Raw genomic sequence first — 20,400 nt, forward strand, 5'->3', positions numbered from 1 at the left:
AATACATAAAATATAGCATTTTTACTTAACATAACTAATGGCACTTTAATTAGTCTTAAACATGGATATTCTAGCTATGAAGGATTTCAGTCAACAAACATTTATTGAACATCACTATACATTACAGGGTGAGCCAAGCACTTTCACTAGCAAATACCATATCATCTCTACTTTTTCTTTTTTTGTTTGAAACAGAGTCTCACTCTGTTGCCCAGGATGAAGTTCAATTGTGTAATCACAGCTCACTGCAGCCTTGAACTCATGGCCTCAAATGATTCTTCCGCCTCGGCCTCCCAAAGTACTGGGATTATAGGCATGAGCCACTGCACCCAGTCTCATATCTACTTTTACTGAGAAAAAAAAGGAAGTCCTCCAAATCATGAAAGTGTTAAGAACACATATATAGCTAAAAACATTTCCATCTCTCATGCCTGTAGTCCCAGCTACTCAGGAGGCTGAGGCAGGAGAATCGCTTGAACCCAGGAGACGGAGGTTGCAGAGAGCTGAGATCATGTCACTACGCTCCAGCCTGGTGACAGAGCGAGACTCCATCTCCAAAAAAAAAAAAAAAATTCCATCTCAAGGACCTTTAATCAGGACTCCTGAAGCCCAACATAAACTGGTAACTTCACTTATCCACTGTAAAATGAATTTATCCAATGAATACATGAAAAGTGAATAGGTTTAAAAAGATAAACGCTAAAATTCATTTCATTTTTAAAATTCTATGATTCTAATTTCAGTTATTTAGCACACAAAACATCTGGGGAAAAAAAAAACACATAAAAGTGTGACGCAGAAACTCTGTGCTGAAACCCTAAGAAATAAATAACAAATTTATAGCTATGTTTAATAAATAAATTTTATTCCATTACTTTGCAAGTTCCACTTGTCATCTACTCTAATCACTACCACCTTTTTCTTCTTGGGTTACAAAGCAATTACTGACACACAGGAATTTTCAGTTTGGCAAGCTGACCCAGGTGCCCCACCAGCCACTCTCTATGATGGTCAAAGCAGGTAACTCTCCAGTTCTACAGCAATTCTAAGGCCAACATGTTAACTGCATTGCCCTTCCAGTTTTGATCTGGTTTGGGTAACTTCTGCGAAAGGTTCCTTAGCTCCTAAAAGAGAGTGTCCTCCTTCCTTGAGTCCACTCAAGGAAATGGTTGTTGGGTCCACTGTTGTAGGCATCTTTCATTTAAGCGGGGAACAAACCTTAGGATGTTTTTATTGAGGACAGAAGGGTAGAGAGACAGAAGGAAGAAGATTCTTGATAAAATTTTCAAGCTCATGTCTGGTGCCCAGCCTGCTTTCTTATTATTTAAACCAGTTTGAATGGAGCTTGCTGTTCAGGCAGCCTAAACATTCCAACTTAAGTTCTTTGTGCAACATTCTATTTAATTTTTTTCAGAGCCATCATCAATACCAGAAATTATATTTCGTGTGTTTACTTACTGTCTAACCTTTCTTCTTCTTCCTAACTAGAATCACAAGAACAGGAACTTATCTGTTTTATTCATCACTCTAGTCCCCAAAGCCTAGGACAATGCCTAGCAGAGAAGATGCTCAATAAATACTCCTTGATGAATGAAAGTATGAATCTTAGACAAACATAACCATGTACACAGCTTTTTAAAATCTGACTTCTTAGTAACTCAAACAATAATCTGTCTTTTCCTATTCTAATTTATTTTACTGAATCATGTTCAATATGACAAAAGAAATCAAAAAGCACACCAAAAAAAAGGCTAAAAATAAAAATTTAGTATTCAGTACTTCTCACCAGATTTCAGAAATGTTAGCCTGTGGCACAAATAAATCTCAAAGTATGTGTTAAGCAAACAGCTTTCCAAATGCCACATTTGTAACCAAGAAGTAATCTAAAAACACAAGAACCCAATTTGGTACGTTCTTTCTTAAGTAATAGTTAAACAACTTGGCCTTGCTCTAAATAGGCCCATACTTCACAAAGTAAAACCCTGTGACTACATCACAGAATTACTTTTCACTTCCCTTCTCTACTCAAACACTTGGAACTATGATGAGTAACAAAATTATTTCTTAGGTGATATAACTTAAATGAATACTTCACCTACAGTTTATGAGATTAAAAGTAAGAGCCAACGAAGAACATCTGCATATTCCCCATTTCCTAACAGGTTAGTCACACGAAAACAGAAGAGTAGGGAAACTCCCTGTCCCTGAGCAAGAGAATGTAAATGTACCTGATGTTTGGTGGAATGAAAGCATCCAATGGTCTACTTGTTTACCTCACCATAATTTAAAAAAAAAACAAAACAAAACTTACCAGGGCTTCAGACCATGAAAAACAAATAAAGAAATAAAGTACTCATACTCTGGCAAATACTTAAATGAGTCTATATACAGTAAATTACCTAGACCCAATCCCCGTGTCTTCTTTTTTTTTTTTTTTTTTTTTTTCTTTTTCTTTTTTGAGACAGGGTCACATTCTCACTCTGTTGCCCAGGTGGAGGGCAATGGCATGATCTCAGCTCAGTGCAACCTCTGCTTCCTAGGCTCAAGCGATCCTCCTGCCTCAGCCTCCCCAGTAGCTGGGACTGACTATACAGGCACGTGTGACCATGCTCAGTAAATTTTTTAAAACATATTTTTAGAGATGAGGTCTCCCTATTTCTACCAGGCTGGTTTAGAACTCATGGGCTCAAGCAATTCTGCCACCTTGGCCTCCCACAGTGCTGGGATTACAGGTATGAGCCACTGTGCCCTGCTTTTATCTTTTTTATCTAATCTCTGCCAACTTGTTGGCTAAACAGTAGATTCAAAAGTAGAAAAAAAAAAAACAATACAAAGATAGCCAGAAAGTCAAAGGGCATCTACTGCTGAAAAATCATAAAAGTTTAGCTTAAATAATAAGCACATAGAAAGATGCTCGACATCATTGGTCATTAGAAAAACAGAAATTAAAACTATAATACTATGCTACTTCAACACCCACTAGAAGGGCTATAATTTTTTAAAAAGCAAGAGCAAGTGCTGGCAAGGATGTGGAGAAATAGGAAGTTTCAAACATTGCTAGTAGGAACGTAAAACAGTGTGGTAACTTTGGAAAAACAGCTTAGCAGAATTTTTTAAGTATAAATGTACCATGTGACCTGGCAATTACACTCCTAGATATCTACTCCCAAGAGAAATAAAAATACATGTCCACACAAAGAACTGCGCGTGAATGTTCATAGCAATATTATTCATAATAGCCAAAAATTGAAACAACACAAAACATCCATCGACTGGTAACTTGAAAGTCAAAAGTGGTCTATCCACATGGAATGCTATTTAGCAATAAGAACAGCTTCCTTTGAAACATCTATGACATGGATGAACCTCATAAACATTATGTGGGAACAAAAATGTTCTAAAATTGATTTATGGTGATGGCAGTACAACTCAGTAAATTTACTAAAAATCAGTGAGTTGTGCATTTAATACAGGTAATTTTTTTTTTCTCACTCTGTCACCCAGTTCAGCGTGCAATGACACCACCTTGGCTCACTGCAACCTCTGCCTCCCAGGCTCAAGTGATCATTCCACGTCAGCCTCCTGAGTAGCTGGGACTATAGGCTAGTGCCACCACACTAAGCTAAATTTCTGTATTTTGATAGAGATGGGTTTTCGCCGTGTTGCCCAGGGTGGTCTTGAACTCCTCAAGCAATCCACCTGCCTCAGCCTCCTAAAGTGCTGGGATTACAGGTGTGAGCCACTGCGTCCAGCCCTGAAATGGGTAAATGTTATGATATATAAAATATGCCTCAATAAACTAGTAAAAAAAAAAAAAAAAAAAAAAAAAAACACATTAGGTACTCAATTCACACTTTGTATATGTACCAGAAATTAACACAGTATTCCTATTTTCAACTACTTTAGCGCACAGCAATCTAAAATTTGACTACGCACAAAAGGTATATTCTCAGACAGAAACCAGTTGAATTGCAAAAGCACCTACCTACTAGTTAGTTGCGATACACTATAAATACTTAGAGAATCAGAATGTCTTCAATGCCTCATTCCCTTCCTTAGGCAAAGTTCACATATTCATAAATCACATGTCAGCTAAATCATGAAGTAAACACAGAAGAGGGAAACCGAAATGCAGTTTAGATTATAAAGCAAACAGAAAAGAGAGCTAAAGACATAATAAGATCTCCTATCTCTACCTAGCATCCATATCACTGGATGTCTAAGGCTCAAGGAATTTGGAGACACTAAGTCTCCAAAGCCTTTTGAGGGGAAAGAAAACTAACCTTGGTCTTACAGGTATAAGTTAATCACTCTATTTTTGTCACTCTGTGGATAATAAAATATTTATCAAAAAAAAAAAGAGTCTAACTTAAAGCTTTCCAATCTTGTACAGAATATAAAGAAATTTACAAAGTTAGAATAAAAAAGAATGGTGATGATGACCATAATAATTAGTGTCAAAATTAACTGATCATTTTCTATGTGTCAAGTGCTAAGAAATTCACACATATGACCTCATTTAATCTTCACAAAAACTCTAGGATGTGGGTAATATTATTATTCCCATTTTCCAGATGGGGAAACTGAAGCACAGATTGTAGTTCCAACAAGTAAGTGGCAACAGCAGTGTCATCTGAAGGAAGGCCACCAAGGGGGGGACAGCACTTTACAAGGGAATTCCTGAAGTAGCCCAACACATTCCAGATTGAATCCTTCTCTTACAAGCCTTAGAGACCCTCTCTCTCTAGAAGTGTCCAGCAGTAATAAATAAGATGTAAATCAAGAGACTAAAGTGTACCCCAAGACATAAAAATCTGACTAGTCTCGCTTCATAGGTATTGACTTTTCAGATCAATCTCAGCTGAAAGGCAACCCTCCCAAACTACATCCTCAACTTGGCTCAGAGCCCACCTGCTATCCTTCTTCATTCCTGATTATTTAACTCTGTTCTGGAACAGCAAGATCATAAAAGGCTGAAAACTGAGTGGGGCTCTGGTCTCCTCACTACTCCCAAGACACCCAGAAAAGTTTTCACTCAGTCCATCTTCTCCATCTGACCTTCTACATTCATCTTCATCTGTGTAAACCCCTCAATCCATCAAGTCTGGGGAAATCCTTCTCTCAGTGCTGCCCACCACAGCCCTCAATGTCTGATCACTGCTGTGGGCACTCAGATCTTCCATACACTATTACCTATTAAAGAGCGCACATCCACCTCCCTGGCAACACAGGAAGCTTTTGGGGCAGGAAGCATGTTCACATTGTTTTTGTATGCCTTGAGATATCTAGTAAAACAGTAGCACCAAAAATACTTAATAGTTTCTAAAGTAAGAAGAGCTTTGTATTTTTGCTTTTTGGTATAACTACATTTCTATTTGTATTTTCTATTTGGCATACCAATACCCTAAGATTATAAACTCATTGATGTAACAGATAAAAACTTCATTTCTTTGTACAGTATATTTTAAAAAAGAATGAGAGTAAAGGATTCAAGTGTGACAGACATAAATTACTTCTTTTCCAGAAGTACTAAAATCATTCTATACATTTTCACAGTTGCCAAAGTAAAATCTAAGCTTGTAGATAAACTGCTTTATTTTCTTGTATTTCCAAATGAAGGATATTAAATAAACATCTTTTTGTTCAATGTAACACTAGATGAAACAAATATAAAAATCATTTTTAAAAAAGTAAAAGTGTTTTTCTTTTGTCAAAATAATAAAGTGCCAAAAAGCTATTATAAATGGCAGGAACTAATATACATAACTTACAGGGGGAAAGTTGAGCATAAAATTGTGAGTGTACGTATATATAGGCTTACTGACCCCCAACAATGAAAAACAAAGACGAGGAGGAATTTGGAACAAAGCAAGAACATTTTCTTCCATTGTAATTCTTCATTTCATGAAAGTAAAATGTTAATAACAAAAGAAAATGTGGTAAGAAAAGCTCAGATCTGAATACATTTTTTAAAATGCCCATAACTAAAATATTTCATACCTGTAAACATGGCATGAAAATAAGGACTACAGGCGGCCAGCACCACTCTATGAGCAGAGATTTCCATGTCTTCTGCCACAATTGTGACATCGCACAGCAAATTTTGACTGTGTAAAAAGCAGAGAGAAAAAAATGTAAATGATATCAACAATGAATGTACTGAACATCCTATGCAAAAATATTACAGTAAAGCCCACTTTCATCAAGTGGAGACTCATGTAAAAGACAGCCATCCTTTGGGACATGATCCCTAAACATGAAGTACATAGAAAACAGCTGGGATAAATGCCCAACATGCCTTGGATCCTCATTAAGAATCTTGCCTTTGAAAAACACAGAAATCTTCCCAAACTTGATTACTGATTTTTCAACCTAAAGGCAATTACTGGCAGCAAACCTATCAATGGACTGCAAAAGAAGAGGTTGTCTGACTAAGAAGTAGCAGTAGAAGTGGCAGGTGTAGTCTGACATGAAGATGAAGAAAAAACACATGCCGAAAACTAAATTGGGTCAAATACCCACCCCCTCCCAACAACAACAACAACAAAAATCTTAAAAGACCCTAGTTCATCAAGCAATGGTAAAATTATATTCAATTACACCTGCTGCTTAAAAGTCTTTGCGCATTTGAAGCTTAACTTAATCACAACATTTTACCAGCGCAAAATATCTCATCCCTCAAGGCCAGAAAATATTACATCTAAAGTCAAAAAGCACTTTGGCCAGGTGCAGTGGCTCATGCCTGTAATCCCAACACTTTGGGAGGCCAAGGTAGGTGGATCACTTGAAGCCAGAAGTTTGAGACCAGCCTGGCCAACATGGTGAAACCCAGGCTCTATTAAAAATACAAATATTAGCCAGGCATGGTAGACCACACCTGTGATCCCAGCTATTGAGGAAGCTGAGACACGAGAATCGCTTGAACCTGGGAGGCGGAGGTTGCATTCAGCCAAGATCGCACCACCGCACTCCTAGGTGACAGAGACTCTGTTTCAAAAAAAAAACATTTTGTTACCTCAAAACAAACCATTATTCAGCAACCATAATTATTATATCTCTAATTTTAAAACATCCATTGCAATTCACTCAAAAACACGTGGTAAGCATTTTTGACATGCATATGTGGTGACAGATCGTACTCTCCAGGTAATTCATAATGTCACAGAATATCTTTAATAGAAAACGCTGCTGATGCTTATTCTAGAACAAGCAAGAAGGCTCCGAAGCCTAAAACCTGCCCTGCTAGCAGTCATACTATGAATGACTGAAATGGGTGTGGTGAAAGCAAATGTCCCTTCCACACCTCACATACCCAAGCACTGAATTTATGTCTATGTCCACAGCGCACGCAGGTCACACTTGGCACCCTCCTCTACTGTTCTATTTCCTAAAAGGGTGGCCTGCCTCCTTCTGTAATTTTCTAGTAGCTTACAAGCAACATTTGCCATGAGTTTGACCAAGTCCTTGAAGTTTTCCACCTGCCCATACTGCTTACAAACTTGTTCCCATAAAGTTCATGCCAAAACTTTTGGAGAGCCTACTGGTAACTACTCTCCTTCTAGTTTAGGAGAAATGGGAGAAAAAGAGTACCCCAGCATCAGTGATGACTGCATCCCAGGGCCTCATTGCTGAGGAGACTGCTATGCCATTTAGATTATAGTCTGGCTCGTGTGTTACAGTTTAATGGCTCACGATGCTGTATGAGACATACGGCAGGTCCCATACTGGAGTCATAAAAGGTGGCACAGTATCACTAATTTATAACTCCTCCAGATCATTTTAGAGAACTGACGAAGTGTACCACCTGCTCTGAGAATATAAAAGCATTCTGCAATTCTATGAATTCTATGGGTTCACATATAACTAGGGTGGGAAAAGTCAGTGGTGTCAGTGGCGTTTTCACGAAGGAACTATGCAAGAGTTTTACCTGCATGTATTATTTCATTTAGTGCCCACCACAATGTTATAAGGTATTATTTTTATCCCCAAATTTATAGTTGGGGAAATCAAGGTTAAAGTCCTCCAACTAGTGGCAGTGCCAGGATTCAAAACCACAGGCTGACTCCAGAGCCTCTTGACCACTACACAAAACCTAAAGCTATACGGTTTTAAGATCTGTTAAAGTTTGAATAAAACAAGAAAGAGAAACAATAAATTATAAATAATAATTTACTTTTTGACATACTATATACTAGAAATTATTTTTAAGTTCTATATATAGCTAATAAAAGCTCCAATTTTAGTGTTAGCACTACCTCTACAGAATATTTTTAAAAATCAAAGTTTGCTCATTCATTCAACAAAGTACTGCAAGACCATCTCTGCCCTTAAGAAGACCAGCAGAAAAAACTGGCAACGCAAAAATTATAGGAGAAAGTGGAAAGCACCGTAATAAAGATGTTATGGAAAGGTGGGTGGGGGTGCATTTAAATCAGACTGGGGGTCAGACAGGGCTTGCTGCAGCTATTGGCCTTAAGCTGAGTTCTAAAAACAAGTAAGAGTCAGCTGGATCAAGAATGAGCACAAGAATCCCAAAGAGAACACGACATACTACTGCATGGAGACCTAAAGCAGCAAAGCAGAATGTGGAACTGTGGGCCAAAAAGAGTGGGGAGAGAAAAGCGTGGCAGCGAAAAAACTCTGGTGGGAGGTAAGCAGGGTCAGCAGAGCATGCATGATCTCTCTAGAACAAAGCAATCCAGGTTTCTCTTTTGTGACCTGGGGATTTGAACACAAGATGAGTCAAGTGCGTAAGTGCATCTTTATGCCTATTTTCCTTCTGTCAGTAATCCCTCCTAGTGCTTTAGTTTCAAGATGGAACACAAGTGGAATTACACTTGAACACCTCAAAAATCACATAACTAATTACATTTGGCTTCAATTACAATTATTCATTGATCCAAACCTTCTAACATAATACCTGCTGGCTGTCACCTACATTACTGACTTGGCCTTACTGACTTATTAGTTGATGTAAGTTAACTAATAAGGTTAAAACACTGCTAAAATATTATGCAGCCACATCCTGGGTTAGGTCCCAGAGCTACTTTACAAATTAAGGACATGCTTAGTTTTAGTATTCAATTTTTTATCTGTCTTCAGTAATAACATATTTTAAAACAGCATTAGAGATGAGAGAGCTAACAAACTCTGACTAGTTTGTGTCACTGAGTATACAATGAGTGTATATCAGTGTGTGTACATTGAGTCTGGCCCTTACCTCTTTCCAAATTTGCATGCTTACAAGAAGCTGAATGACTTTTGAGTGAGAGAGCTACGAATGAAAAGTCTGGCACTAAAAATAAGAAAAACTTCTTTTAGCAGCCCATATGCAAAGTCTTCCATGGTGAATTTCTAAGTTTATGTTCCTATTACTAAAAATCTAATGAGGGAATAAACTGTAGGAAAAGAAGGCCTTCAAAATAATGGAATAAATAAAGTTGTTATTTAGCAAAATTTGCATTTATTCATTCATTCATCAAGGACTGTGTGAGCTTACCAAAATAAACAAGATTAACAGCCATGACAGTATGAAGTTTACAGTCAGGTGAGGGAGACAGAGAAGGAAATAAGTGATTATAAAATGAACCCATGACTATTAAGATGGGACAGGTGTGGGATATTTGGAAACACACAGGAGAGGCTAGGCCCAACCTTACGGGAAAGCTTCAGAATGAAGTGGCTTCTAAGCTCAAATCTAAAGTGAAAAGAAAGGAGTTAGATAGGCTTAATGTAAAACTCAAATAGCACAGAATAAAGAAAGGCACTCCATCTCCTAAATAAAATTATATCATGAAAATTGGTCCTTCTCAGGAAAAAAAAAAAAAAAAAAAAAAAAAAAAACCTGCTTTGAAAAGGCATGAAACATGCCCGAGCATACTAAGGAATCCTTGGGGTTTCTGATATAAAATGAATGAATTCCTAAGACTGAGAAAAATCTGTCACTGCTTTTAAAATGCACAGTGTCTATCTTCGTAAAAGTAAAATACGCCTCACAACAGGGTGAATGTAGTCAATAATAATTTAATGATACATTTAAAAATAACTAAAAGAGTATAACTGGATTGTTTATAACACCAATGATAAATGCTTGAGGTCATGGACACCCCATTTGTACCCACAATTGTACTCAAATGTGATTATTATACATTGTATATCTGTACCAAAATATCTTAGGTATTCCTGAAGAAAAAGGGAGGCTCACTTAAGTTCACTGTTTAATTCACTTGCCATCTAAGTAACAAAGTATGAATTCATACAAGAGCCACAATAACAATTTCGCCAAAACTCAACAGCCACAAATCAAATTTTTTATGGATGCACAACAGATAATCTAATCCTAGTTAGTAATATAGGTCCCATGATGCCTAAAATCCTGGAGGAAAAACACAATAACCACTCCTTTAAGAAGGCACATCAGGCTATTTTGCTTAAATATCTTCTGGAATGTTAAGAACTGCTGTTATGAATGAACAACTCAATATTTATGGGTTATGCAGGATATAAAGGTGAACATTTGAATTGCTTCATATGATTCATCCTTACCGAACACTTTCAACTCCTAAATATTAAGGATCAAACTTATATTCCTTGTAAAGAAAGCTAATAGGTTGTGCCCCCATCACTAATACTCATTGAAATTGTTAAAGCTCAAGTACAGTCTTATCCTATAGCCTAAAAAACAGTAGTTTTTCTTTTTCTTTTTCTTTTTTTAATTGTAAAGACAAAATGCCACCAAAGACAGTTGCTCTTTGGTCATCTCCAAAAGCTAGCCATCTAATTTTGTCAATAAAACTTATCTGGGCCAGCCTGGCCAACATGGCAAAATCCTGTCTCTACTAAAAATAAAAAAAATTAGCTGGGTGTGGTGGCACACACCTGTAATCCCAGCTACTCAGGAGGCTGAGGTGGGACAATCACTTGAACCCAGGAGTCAGAGGTTGCAGTGAGCTGAGATCGCGCCACTGCATTCCATCCTGGGTGGCAAAGTGAGATTGTCTTGAAAAAAAGAAAAAGAAAAAAACTTACCTGGGGTACAGTCTGCTTCTCTGTCCCCTCTAGAGACCTAATACAGTGTGTTGCACATTATAAGCACTCTGTGAAGATCTATTGGGTTTTGAAAACATTGGTGTTTTGAAAAATTTCCCCCATCCACACTTGGGAAACTTAGAGTTAAGAGCTGAATTTCCCACCAGAGATGCACTGCTGACCTAAAAGCCATCCTTTCACAACTCCAACATCATTAATCTTAGCACAACGCTCCGTTTCTCAGAAGCCTTCACTGAATCCCACTGCCCAGAGGATTAAGTCCAAATTCATCATACTAGTTAAGCCTGCCACAATTCTGCCCTTCTCTTGCTTCCTAACCTTTTCTGCACAGACTCCCCAGGATGAACCCTTGATTCACTTTATCCAACAGATGATGTTTATTCCCTCCCTGGTTTGTGCAATTAATTATACCAGGAAAGACCTTCCCACTGCATCCCCTCAGTGAATCCTGCTGCACTCCCAACAAGGCCCAACTGAAGCCCACCTCTGTGGGCTATGTGAATTTTCCTCGTAAGAATCCTTCTGGGCACCCACGATTTGCACACTTTTTCACTGCCTCATCCTCCTCTGTCCAGCAGCTCTCTAGACACTCAAAGGGCATGGGCTAAGTCTGATACTGTTTTTGGATCCCACATAGCATTTCAGGCATATTAGCTGATTAGGTGCTCACCAATACTCGTTGAATACACTGTTTACATGTGACTGCAGGGTTTTTAAACCAAATAATTTCAAGATATTCAAGCTCTTACTAGGCTGGGATATAAAGCTAGGTCTCTGAGCCTCCTGTCTAAAAACAATTAGTTTAAGAAAACAATAAAATGTCACATACTTTTTCTATCAAACAATTTTAATTCTGTAACTTAAACCTTACAGAACTCCTGTCTTCCTACCCCCATTCCCACAACCACACTTTACATCAGCCATAATTGAAAGTGACTTTTACTCCTAAAATTTTGCTTCCATCAGCCGAAGGTTCACATTAACATTCTTCGGCATACAGCCGTTGCTCTACCACTTTGAGGTTAGAGCCCAAGGGCAGAGTGGTGAGAACAAGGAAGTTCTCCCTTCCCAGAAGTCAGGAAACCACTCTCAGCTACCCTTTCCGGGCAACAGGAAGTTGACACAAGGACAGGAAATAATTAATGATTTTCAGCTGTACAAGGAATAGGCCTCTTCAGAGATTTTTTTTTAAAGAATTACTCAAAATGGCTATAAGATTTAAGAATGGAAGGGAATGACATTTTTAAAAAGGTCTGATGAACCCCAACAACAGTCCATTTTTAAAAATACTGTTGGTTGGCGCTTTCATTGAAACAATCCAGGTTATAGACCTGGCAGCCAACACTCTAGCTATTCAAAGGTCATTCTTTGTTCTGAAAATCAGCATTGACTACCAGCCCAGTGACATACTAGCTGCTGAAAGGGTGCCACATGAAGAACAAGAAGGTACTATCTGACAGTTATACGGTTTACATCCAAAAAGGGGCAAACAGATGAAGGAAGACTGGAGCTTATAAATAATCCTAGGGCCAGGCAAGGATACCACAGGGCTTGCAGGTAAGCAGGAAAAACATCTCTAAGCTGAGAATGTCAGAGCAGCACGGAACCTTAGACACCATCCTGTCCATTCCTCTCATTTTATAGTCAGGCTCAAACAAGTAAAACAATTGGCTCGAGGCCAGAGTCTGTCCCAAAACTCGGGTCATTGACCCCAAGGGAAGGAGCACTTGGTGTTACCTTCCCCGCGGTTTAGTGAGTCATGCCCAGGTCAACAGAGACCCACTCACATTAACACCAGCAGAACGCCAAGGCTACCCGCGCCCCACCCATAGGAGTGGGGAAAAAGAACATTTGAATAGTCTATTAAAAGTCAATCTTTTTAGACTTCTCAAAGAGAAAAAACAGCCATTAAAGATCCCAGTCTTAAAACAACCAGACTATTTTTCTTGCTTTTCTTACAGTTCCACTTAGTAACCAATGCATTTTACATTCTAATAACTACTGTCAAAACAGGATTAAAAACCCGAAACAGCACGCTCAGACTTGCTGGATTATCCCAGCTATATATTCTCCCAAAGAATAAGTGAAAACCCACATTTTGAAAATGTCAAAGCAGTACTAGAAAACAAATCAAATGATCCAATATTCAGTTTAACTTTCTCTTATCTCTCTCGAATCCATTCTCCACCCAGCAGCCAGTGTGTTCAAAATATAAATCTCATCAGGTCACATTCCTGCTTAACACTCTCTACGGGCTTCCTCTCAAGGCAACTCTTGATTAAGACCAAAATTTCAGGACCTCAGTCCAATGGCCCCTCCTACCAACTCAGCTGCCTCTCCTGTGTGATTCCGCCACCATGTGCACTGCAGCAACACTATCAGTTCCTCCAATGAGGTCGGCTCCTTCCTACCCTAAGATGTGGCACAGCATTCCCCATGCCTGGAACACTGTTCTCTCTCTCCTCACTCCCATCCTGACTTTATCTCCTTATCTTCTTTTCCTTCTAGATATCAGCATAATTATTCCTGTCGTCTCAAGAAAGCCTGTCCTGACCACTGTTATCCACCTTTCTGGCACCAGCAGCCCTCCTGTGCAGCACATACTGTCATTACAGTAAATTATTTTTGTGATTTCTTTGATGAATGCCTGCTTCGTGCAGTCACCTATGGGCCCACGAGGGTGGCAACCATATTTGTTCTTGCTCACCATTGTACCTACAGTACCTAGCAGATAAATATTTATTGAATCACTAATTGAAGAAGAACCAAACAAATGATGGGCCTAAAAGGGAGAGTTTTTAGGAGGCATAGAAAGATTAAGGGAAGGTTTAATCCCTTCTTAGGCTTTCAGCATTTCAGATAGATATATGCAGAATACTTTCACAAAGGGAATGGTGGGAAAAAGCAGATCTTTCATAAAGTGCTAATAAAACCCAAGACTCTTAACACATACATTAGCCTTTTAATTAAAAAAAAAAAAGTTACTCATTTTTCAATCAACTTTTAATACTACTTAAAAGTTGCAGTGATCCTTAGTACACTTGAGATCCTTAGTACCTCAGCAACAGGCAGATCACTGTCCCCTAAAACTACCACCACTCCCACAAAAAAAATGGTTACATTTTTCTCTGTCTAAAAGTTTATTTCCATATTCTTTGCCACGGTAAGTTAGAAGCCCTAGACCAGGCCGGGCGCGGTGGCTCACGCCTGTAATCCCAGCTCTCAGGGAGGCAGAGGCGGGAGGACAGCTTGAGCCCAGGAGTTCGAGACCTGCCTGGGTAATATAGCGAGACCCCATTCTCCACAAAAAAAAAAAAGACAAAAAAAAAGAAGCCCTAGACCAGCACTGTCCAATATAAATATAATGCAAGTCACAATTTTATAGTAATCACATTAAAAAGGTAAACAGAAACAAGATAAATTAATTTCAATAATATACTCTCTTATTTTTAACTTTTAAAAAAGAAAATAGGGGCAGGGTCTCACTATGTTGACCAGGCTGGTCTCAAACTCCTGGCCTCAAGTGATCCTCCTGCCTCGGCCTCTCAAAGTGCTGGGATTATAGGCATGAGTCATCATACCTGGCCTACTATATTCTTTTTAACTCAAAATATCTAGTATATTATCATTTCTACATGGAATATATTTAAAAGTATTAATAAAATATTTGCATTTCTTTTTTTTTGCATTTAGAAATCCCCCGTGTATTTTTCACCTCCAAACAATTGCATCAGACTAGCAGGATGGTTAAGCGGTTACCACACAATAGAGAAGCCCCACACCATCCACACTTCTGATAAATTATTTGCTCTCTTCCTTTAAAAAAACTTGCAGAAAAAGCTTTTAATGTTCCATGTACCAGACAAAGCAACAATAGAAGGTTGATTATATACTCACTACAAACAACTGAAAAATAAAGGGACGAAACCAATGGTTGCATGTACATTAGTATAATGATACCTTCTTAATTCGTTCATGACTTTGAAAGCTTTCTTCATATGCCAAGGATTCACTGTCACTGGGCAGTGTTTTTCGGTATTATCATCTTTTGAATCGAGAGGTTTCTGATGACCCTGCTTTGTGCATCTGTACATAAAAGAAAAGAACAAAAACAGAAAAAGGTCTTATTAAAGATCATTTAGTTCAGCTTATCAAACTACAAGAGATACAATGAATGTCTCTTTCCCTACTTATTTAGAGGAAGTCTCATGGACAGAATATCCCAATGTAAGGTTAAGACAATCGAGAACAGTTTCTGATAGACATTATGGTTTCAGTTAAAAAGTGGGTAATTATTTCCCTGGTGTCAAAGTTCTGTCAAAGATCAACACAGAATATTCAGTAAAAGTGGCTTAGCAGATATCTCCAAATAAAACTGTTGAGAAATGATCTTCTCCATTGGAAATTAACTTGCTTTTACAAACTTCTACAGTTTGTAAAAAAAAAACTTCTATGTTATTAACAAACCAAGACAGAGCAGGATCATATTTTACACAAACTTCAGAAACTTAGAATCTGATTTAAATTTTGCTCTCTACCTGCCAGGATATATTTACCCCATATATTTTGGACCTATACTAACAAGAGATTAATCAAGATTAATCATGTTAGCTAATAGTTATTGAGTATTTACCATATGGCAGCCACTGTGCTGAGTAGTTTACTTTCATTATTTAGTTAATCCTCACAACAACTCTCTGAGCAAATTACTATTATTATCCCCATTTAACAGATGAAGAGAATAGTTTGAGTAACATGGTAAATGGTAGGGCTGGGTAAAAGTATGGCCAGTCTGATTCTCCATCTTATTCTTTTCACTAATATTTCAATACCATTTCCTACCCTGAACAGTGAATATTTAAATTTACATTTTTTAAGCACACAAGGCTATACTAGCATTGCTACATGAATTATTCTTTCAAGACTTAGGACCCAAAAATTAACCCAAAAAATCAGGGTCCAATGAGGAAGGGGGCAGAGAATTAACTGCAAATTAATGAACACAAGAGAACTTTTTGAAGTGATGGTTATAAAACTTTATAAATTTATTAAAAATCATTAGATTGCACAATTATAATGGGTGGATTTATGGTATGTAAATTATACCTCAATAAAGCTATTACATAAAAAATCAGGGCACCAATTTTTTAATCAGGCTTAAAAATGAAGTCTAAAAATATCATACTTGTATATATATCAAGGAACAAGCAAACATCATTATTAATTGCTGCACTTCTCTTCCTTTCCTGACCCATTTCTAAAAGGATGATTCATTTTTAAACATTATCGTTCATTAATTCATTCAGCAATTTTTTTTTAGTGCCAACCATGTACCAATCACTATTCTTAAGGCACTTGGAATACATCAGTGAATAAAACAAAGATCCCTGTCCTCACAGAGCTTGGAGTCTGGTGGGGGGAAGCGGAAGACAACACAAGTCAGGGAAGCAACTGGCATGTTAGCAAATGGTGTTAAGGAAATAGAAAAAGCAGGGCAGGGTGAAGAGAGTGAGAAATGTGGGGATGGTGGAGGGGTGTAATCTGCAGTAAACAGGGTGCTCAGGGAAGGCCTAGTTGAGAACTGAGATTTGAACAAAAGACTAGGGGGGTGGAAACGTCCAGATGGAAGTAGTAACTACAGCAAAAGCCAGTATGTACCTGGTATGTTCCAGGAACTGTGACCCATGCAGCTTGAGCAAAAGGCTGGGGCTGAGCAGGAGAGGGGAGTGCAGAAAGGGCCTTTTAGGATATCCTAAGGCCTTTCCCTTTGAGTGAAATGAGGAGACACTGCAAAAGAGTGACACAATCCGACTTATGTTTTCCAAAGACCACTTTGGCTGCTGGTTGAGAACAGTTAACAAAGGTCAAAGATTAAAAGGGGGCAACTATTTAGCAGGATATTACAGTAATTCAGTAAGAGATGACAGTGGCTTAGGGAGGATAGTAGCAGTGGAAGTGATGAAAACTGGCTGAGTTCTGGATATTTTGAAGATACAACCAACAAGATCTGTTTAAACAACCCTATGACATGTCGAAGAAAGTCAGAATGACTTCAGGTCTTTTGGCCTGAACAAGAGAAAGGACTGAGTTTCTGTTCATTAAGTTGGGAAAGGCTGCAGGTAGAAACTGTTTGAGATAGGAAGATCAAGAGCTGTTTTTATACAAACTGGTTTTAAAATATCAGACATCCAAGTGAAGGCATCAAATCATCAGATAAATATTGGAGTCTAGAGTTGGAGAAAAAAGTTTAGCTGGAGGCAGAAATGTGGGAATCACTGGTTACATGGATGGTACATTAAGCCATGAAACAAGTACTCAACATTAAGATAATCTCTAAAATTAACCAAACCCCAGGCTCCAGGATCAGCACTAATTGAAGCACCTGCCTCTCTGAGGGCTTGCCTACTACAGGTGCCCGTCAGTTCTACTTCCTCACCACTTGACACTTTTTAAGAGGCCTAACAAATGAATTAACGCAAGGCTCTACCTCCACAGGGAAAGCCCACAGCTGAAGTGGGAGAATAAGGAGGTTCCGCTCTACTCCCTACGGCCTCTTGAAGATGTGTGTGTAGGGAATTAGTTACACCCAGTCTAAGAAAGGAAAAGCACTGGTAAGTCTAGAACCCAAAAAGATGGCAGAACATTCACGTCTGGAGGGAGAGGACTGGGGAAACACTTTATAGTATAACACAGATATTCTCATTCTACCTATAAAGGAAATTATAGGAAACCAGGGAAAGGGGAAACTGCATAGATATATGCAACCCATGTAAACTTTCTAACCATGTAACACTGAATGTCCATATACGACAGCAAGGCAATATTCACTCTATATCTACTTCTAGTTTAATAATTTAGAAGGTGCAACAAAGGGAGTATGTTATACTGAGAATTAGCAACACTATCATAAAAGAATTTTCAGTGTTTGAAAGCAGAAGCAAAAGCAAACTCTGCTCCAGAAAGAATGTCATTATTTAAGAGTCACGAGTGTGTATACGTGCTTAACAACTTAGGAATTAAAATTCCCTGCATTGGAGAATTCACTTTAAGACAGCCGCCATACAACAATCAATGCCCATATTGGTGCTTTCTTAACCTGTTTTCAGCTCCTCCTGTTTCTGATGTACTACAGAAACTCTGCAAAGAAGACTTTATTCAAAGACTTAAAGGAATAAGTAAGAAAAAACACTGAATTTTGTTAAGTGTTCTCTGTACTGAGAGTCACTTACAAATATATCACCCCTTTCTGCAAACGTCCATTTTCAAAACTAATGCCCTTTCCATAAATTTCCATTCCCTGTGTGGCTTTATGTTAGATGGCTTCTCATTCAGAAGAACAGAAAATGAAGCATAATGTCTAAAACTACAGACGTGAGAAATATATATATACTAGGAACAACCACTTAAGTGAGAGGGAAAGGTTTACCCTTTAGGTTGTACCACATTAAATCAAGAATTACACCTTTGCCCTGCTTCTGAAGCAAAGTGCTAGCCTTTTCCAGAAAAGCTGCTCATTCTGAGAACCGTCTTCCTTAAAATACCTGAAGATATTTTTCCAAGTTCCTTTCACCTTTAACTCTTTCCCCAACTCTGAGACTCCTCAAGTAGTCTGGCAATTATCCAATAGCCTATTGTTATCAACACATACTCTAAAATAGTTGAGGTTTCCCAGGGTTTGGATCCCAGTGTACTGCTTGCTAAGTTTTTTCATAGATATCCTAAAGCCTTCCTTCAGTGACTGACTTCTGCAAATTCCCAGCTGTGGACACGGGTGGCTTCTCAGATGAGATGACTTTCTGACTCTGCCTAAGAATACACTATTGATGATAACTGAATTCTCAGAGAGGAAGAAAATAAAGACTCTAACAGGGCTGTCTCCCTCAAATAGTCAAGATTTCCAAACCAGGCAAAGGTTTAAACCTACTGTAACAAGTCTGAGAACACCACATAAATGAAGTAAAACTTCTTTAGATATGTATTATTGGCTTTGGAACAATGGTTTTTAGCAGAGTGAAAGAGAAAGATCAGAATTACCCAAGCAATTTTTTCAAGCCACAAATAACCACCCCTTCTCACATGAAAAGTCACACAAGTCCTTTTTAGAATTAGCTATACGTACATGATGGCATCTCCAGGGGTATAGGGTAAAGCCAGCAATGCGTGATTTTTAAAAATAATCATAACAACACAAGTCATGTAATATGTCCTGCCACCAACTTACCTCCCACCTCAGAATCATCCCAGATTAAAAACAAATGCTTTAGAAAATATGTTGCATTTTTAGAAAAAAAAATGCAACTATTCATGTGAATAATGCAGCTGCGAAGTTTAACAGGATATCTGAGACATTTTGACATTTAGGACATAAATACTTGGCCCTTGGGTGGTCACCATCAGTGTTCTCCCCCTCTGCCTGTTCACCTCAAAAGCTGCAAGACTCTCCTGCTTGCAATTACTCACAAATTTCTGCCAAGTTCACGTCAGCAGCTGTTGTTTTCAAAGTCAACATCCATACCATACTGTTTTGACATTTCTCCATTACTTTATAATATTTCTTCTATTTCTCTGCTGTCTTCCCAACTAAACTTGCATTCAGAAGCAGGCATCTTACTAGCATTGCTCTCATACACAAATCCGGGATATCAGAAGTAGAGCGTCAACCATAACTAATATTTTAACTAAAATTTGTCATGTCATTCTACAGTTTCTCAACAAAATACTCTCACATCCTTCAAACAAATAGCCACTATATTATGAGGCTGTGAAGGTAGAGGACTTTCTCAACTGGAAACACATTTGGGTCTACGGTAGGGTTGTGATTTCAATTTTTGCAGTTAGCTAAGGCAAAGAGACACACTGCAAATTTTCTTCATATGTCTGGAATTTAAACTTTTATTAGGTATGGAAACAGCAGACTAATCTACAAACATACTGCCAAACAAATACAGCTTTTTAAAAATGTTAACATTTGCCTTATAGACATGTAAGAACTTGGATTAGGTCTTCAGTATGTAGACCCTTAGAAGTGAATATGAGGTATCTTGTGAGATAAAAACTTTGATTTCTTTTTTCTTTTTATTACTCACTTCTCTGAGGGAAAAAAAAAATCTGATCTTGCATCAAGTCATAGGATGCCTTTCAGACAATATCATAATGCCACTGAATACTTTAAATATATATAGTTAAAAATTATTTTTCTGATTTTCCAGAGCTGAAAAGGAAACATCTAGAAAAGCTTGAATTGCCAAATTTACTAAAATATATTAGCAGTTAAAAAGCAGAGCCCTGAACTCACTGAAGGGCAGAGGGAGGTATTAAAGAGCATCCGTTTTCTCCCTTGTGCGTCTGTAT

General features: G+C 38.1%; 1 protein-coding gene across 3 annotated transcripts in view; it reads right to left on the reverse strand.

Annotated features, from left to right (window-relative positions):
- The window catches only part of KLHL2 (kelch like family member 2), a 112,755-nt gene that overhangs the window by 84,968 nt on the left and 7,387 nt on the right, over positions 1-20,400 (reverse strand). The window contains exons 2-3 of one of the 3 annotated variants that reach the window (XM_050791808.1): positions 15,010-15,135; positions 6,001-6,107 (exon numbers count right to left, since the gene is read on the reverse strand). In XM_050791808.1, coding sequence (XP_050647765.1) covers positions 6,001-6,107; positions 15,010-15,135 — 233 coding nt within the window. Of the gene's footprint in view, positions 1-6,000; positions 6,108-15,009; positions 15,136-20,400 lie in introns of those variants that run through there. The other 2 variants (XM_050791809.1, XM_050791810.1) reach the window with 2 other exon arrangements.

This window comes from Macaca thibetana, chromosome 5, assembly GCF_024542745.1.
Source record: "Macaca thibetana thibetana isolate TM-01 chromosome 5, ASM2454274v1, whole genome shotgun sequence".
Taxonomy (NCBI): Eukaryota; Metazoa; Chordata; class Mammalia; order Primates; family Cercopithecidae; genus Macaca; species Macaca thibetana.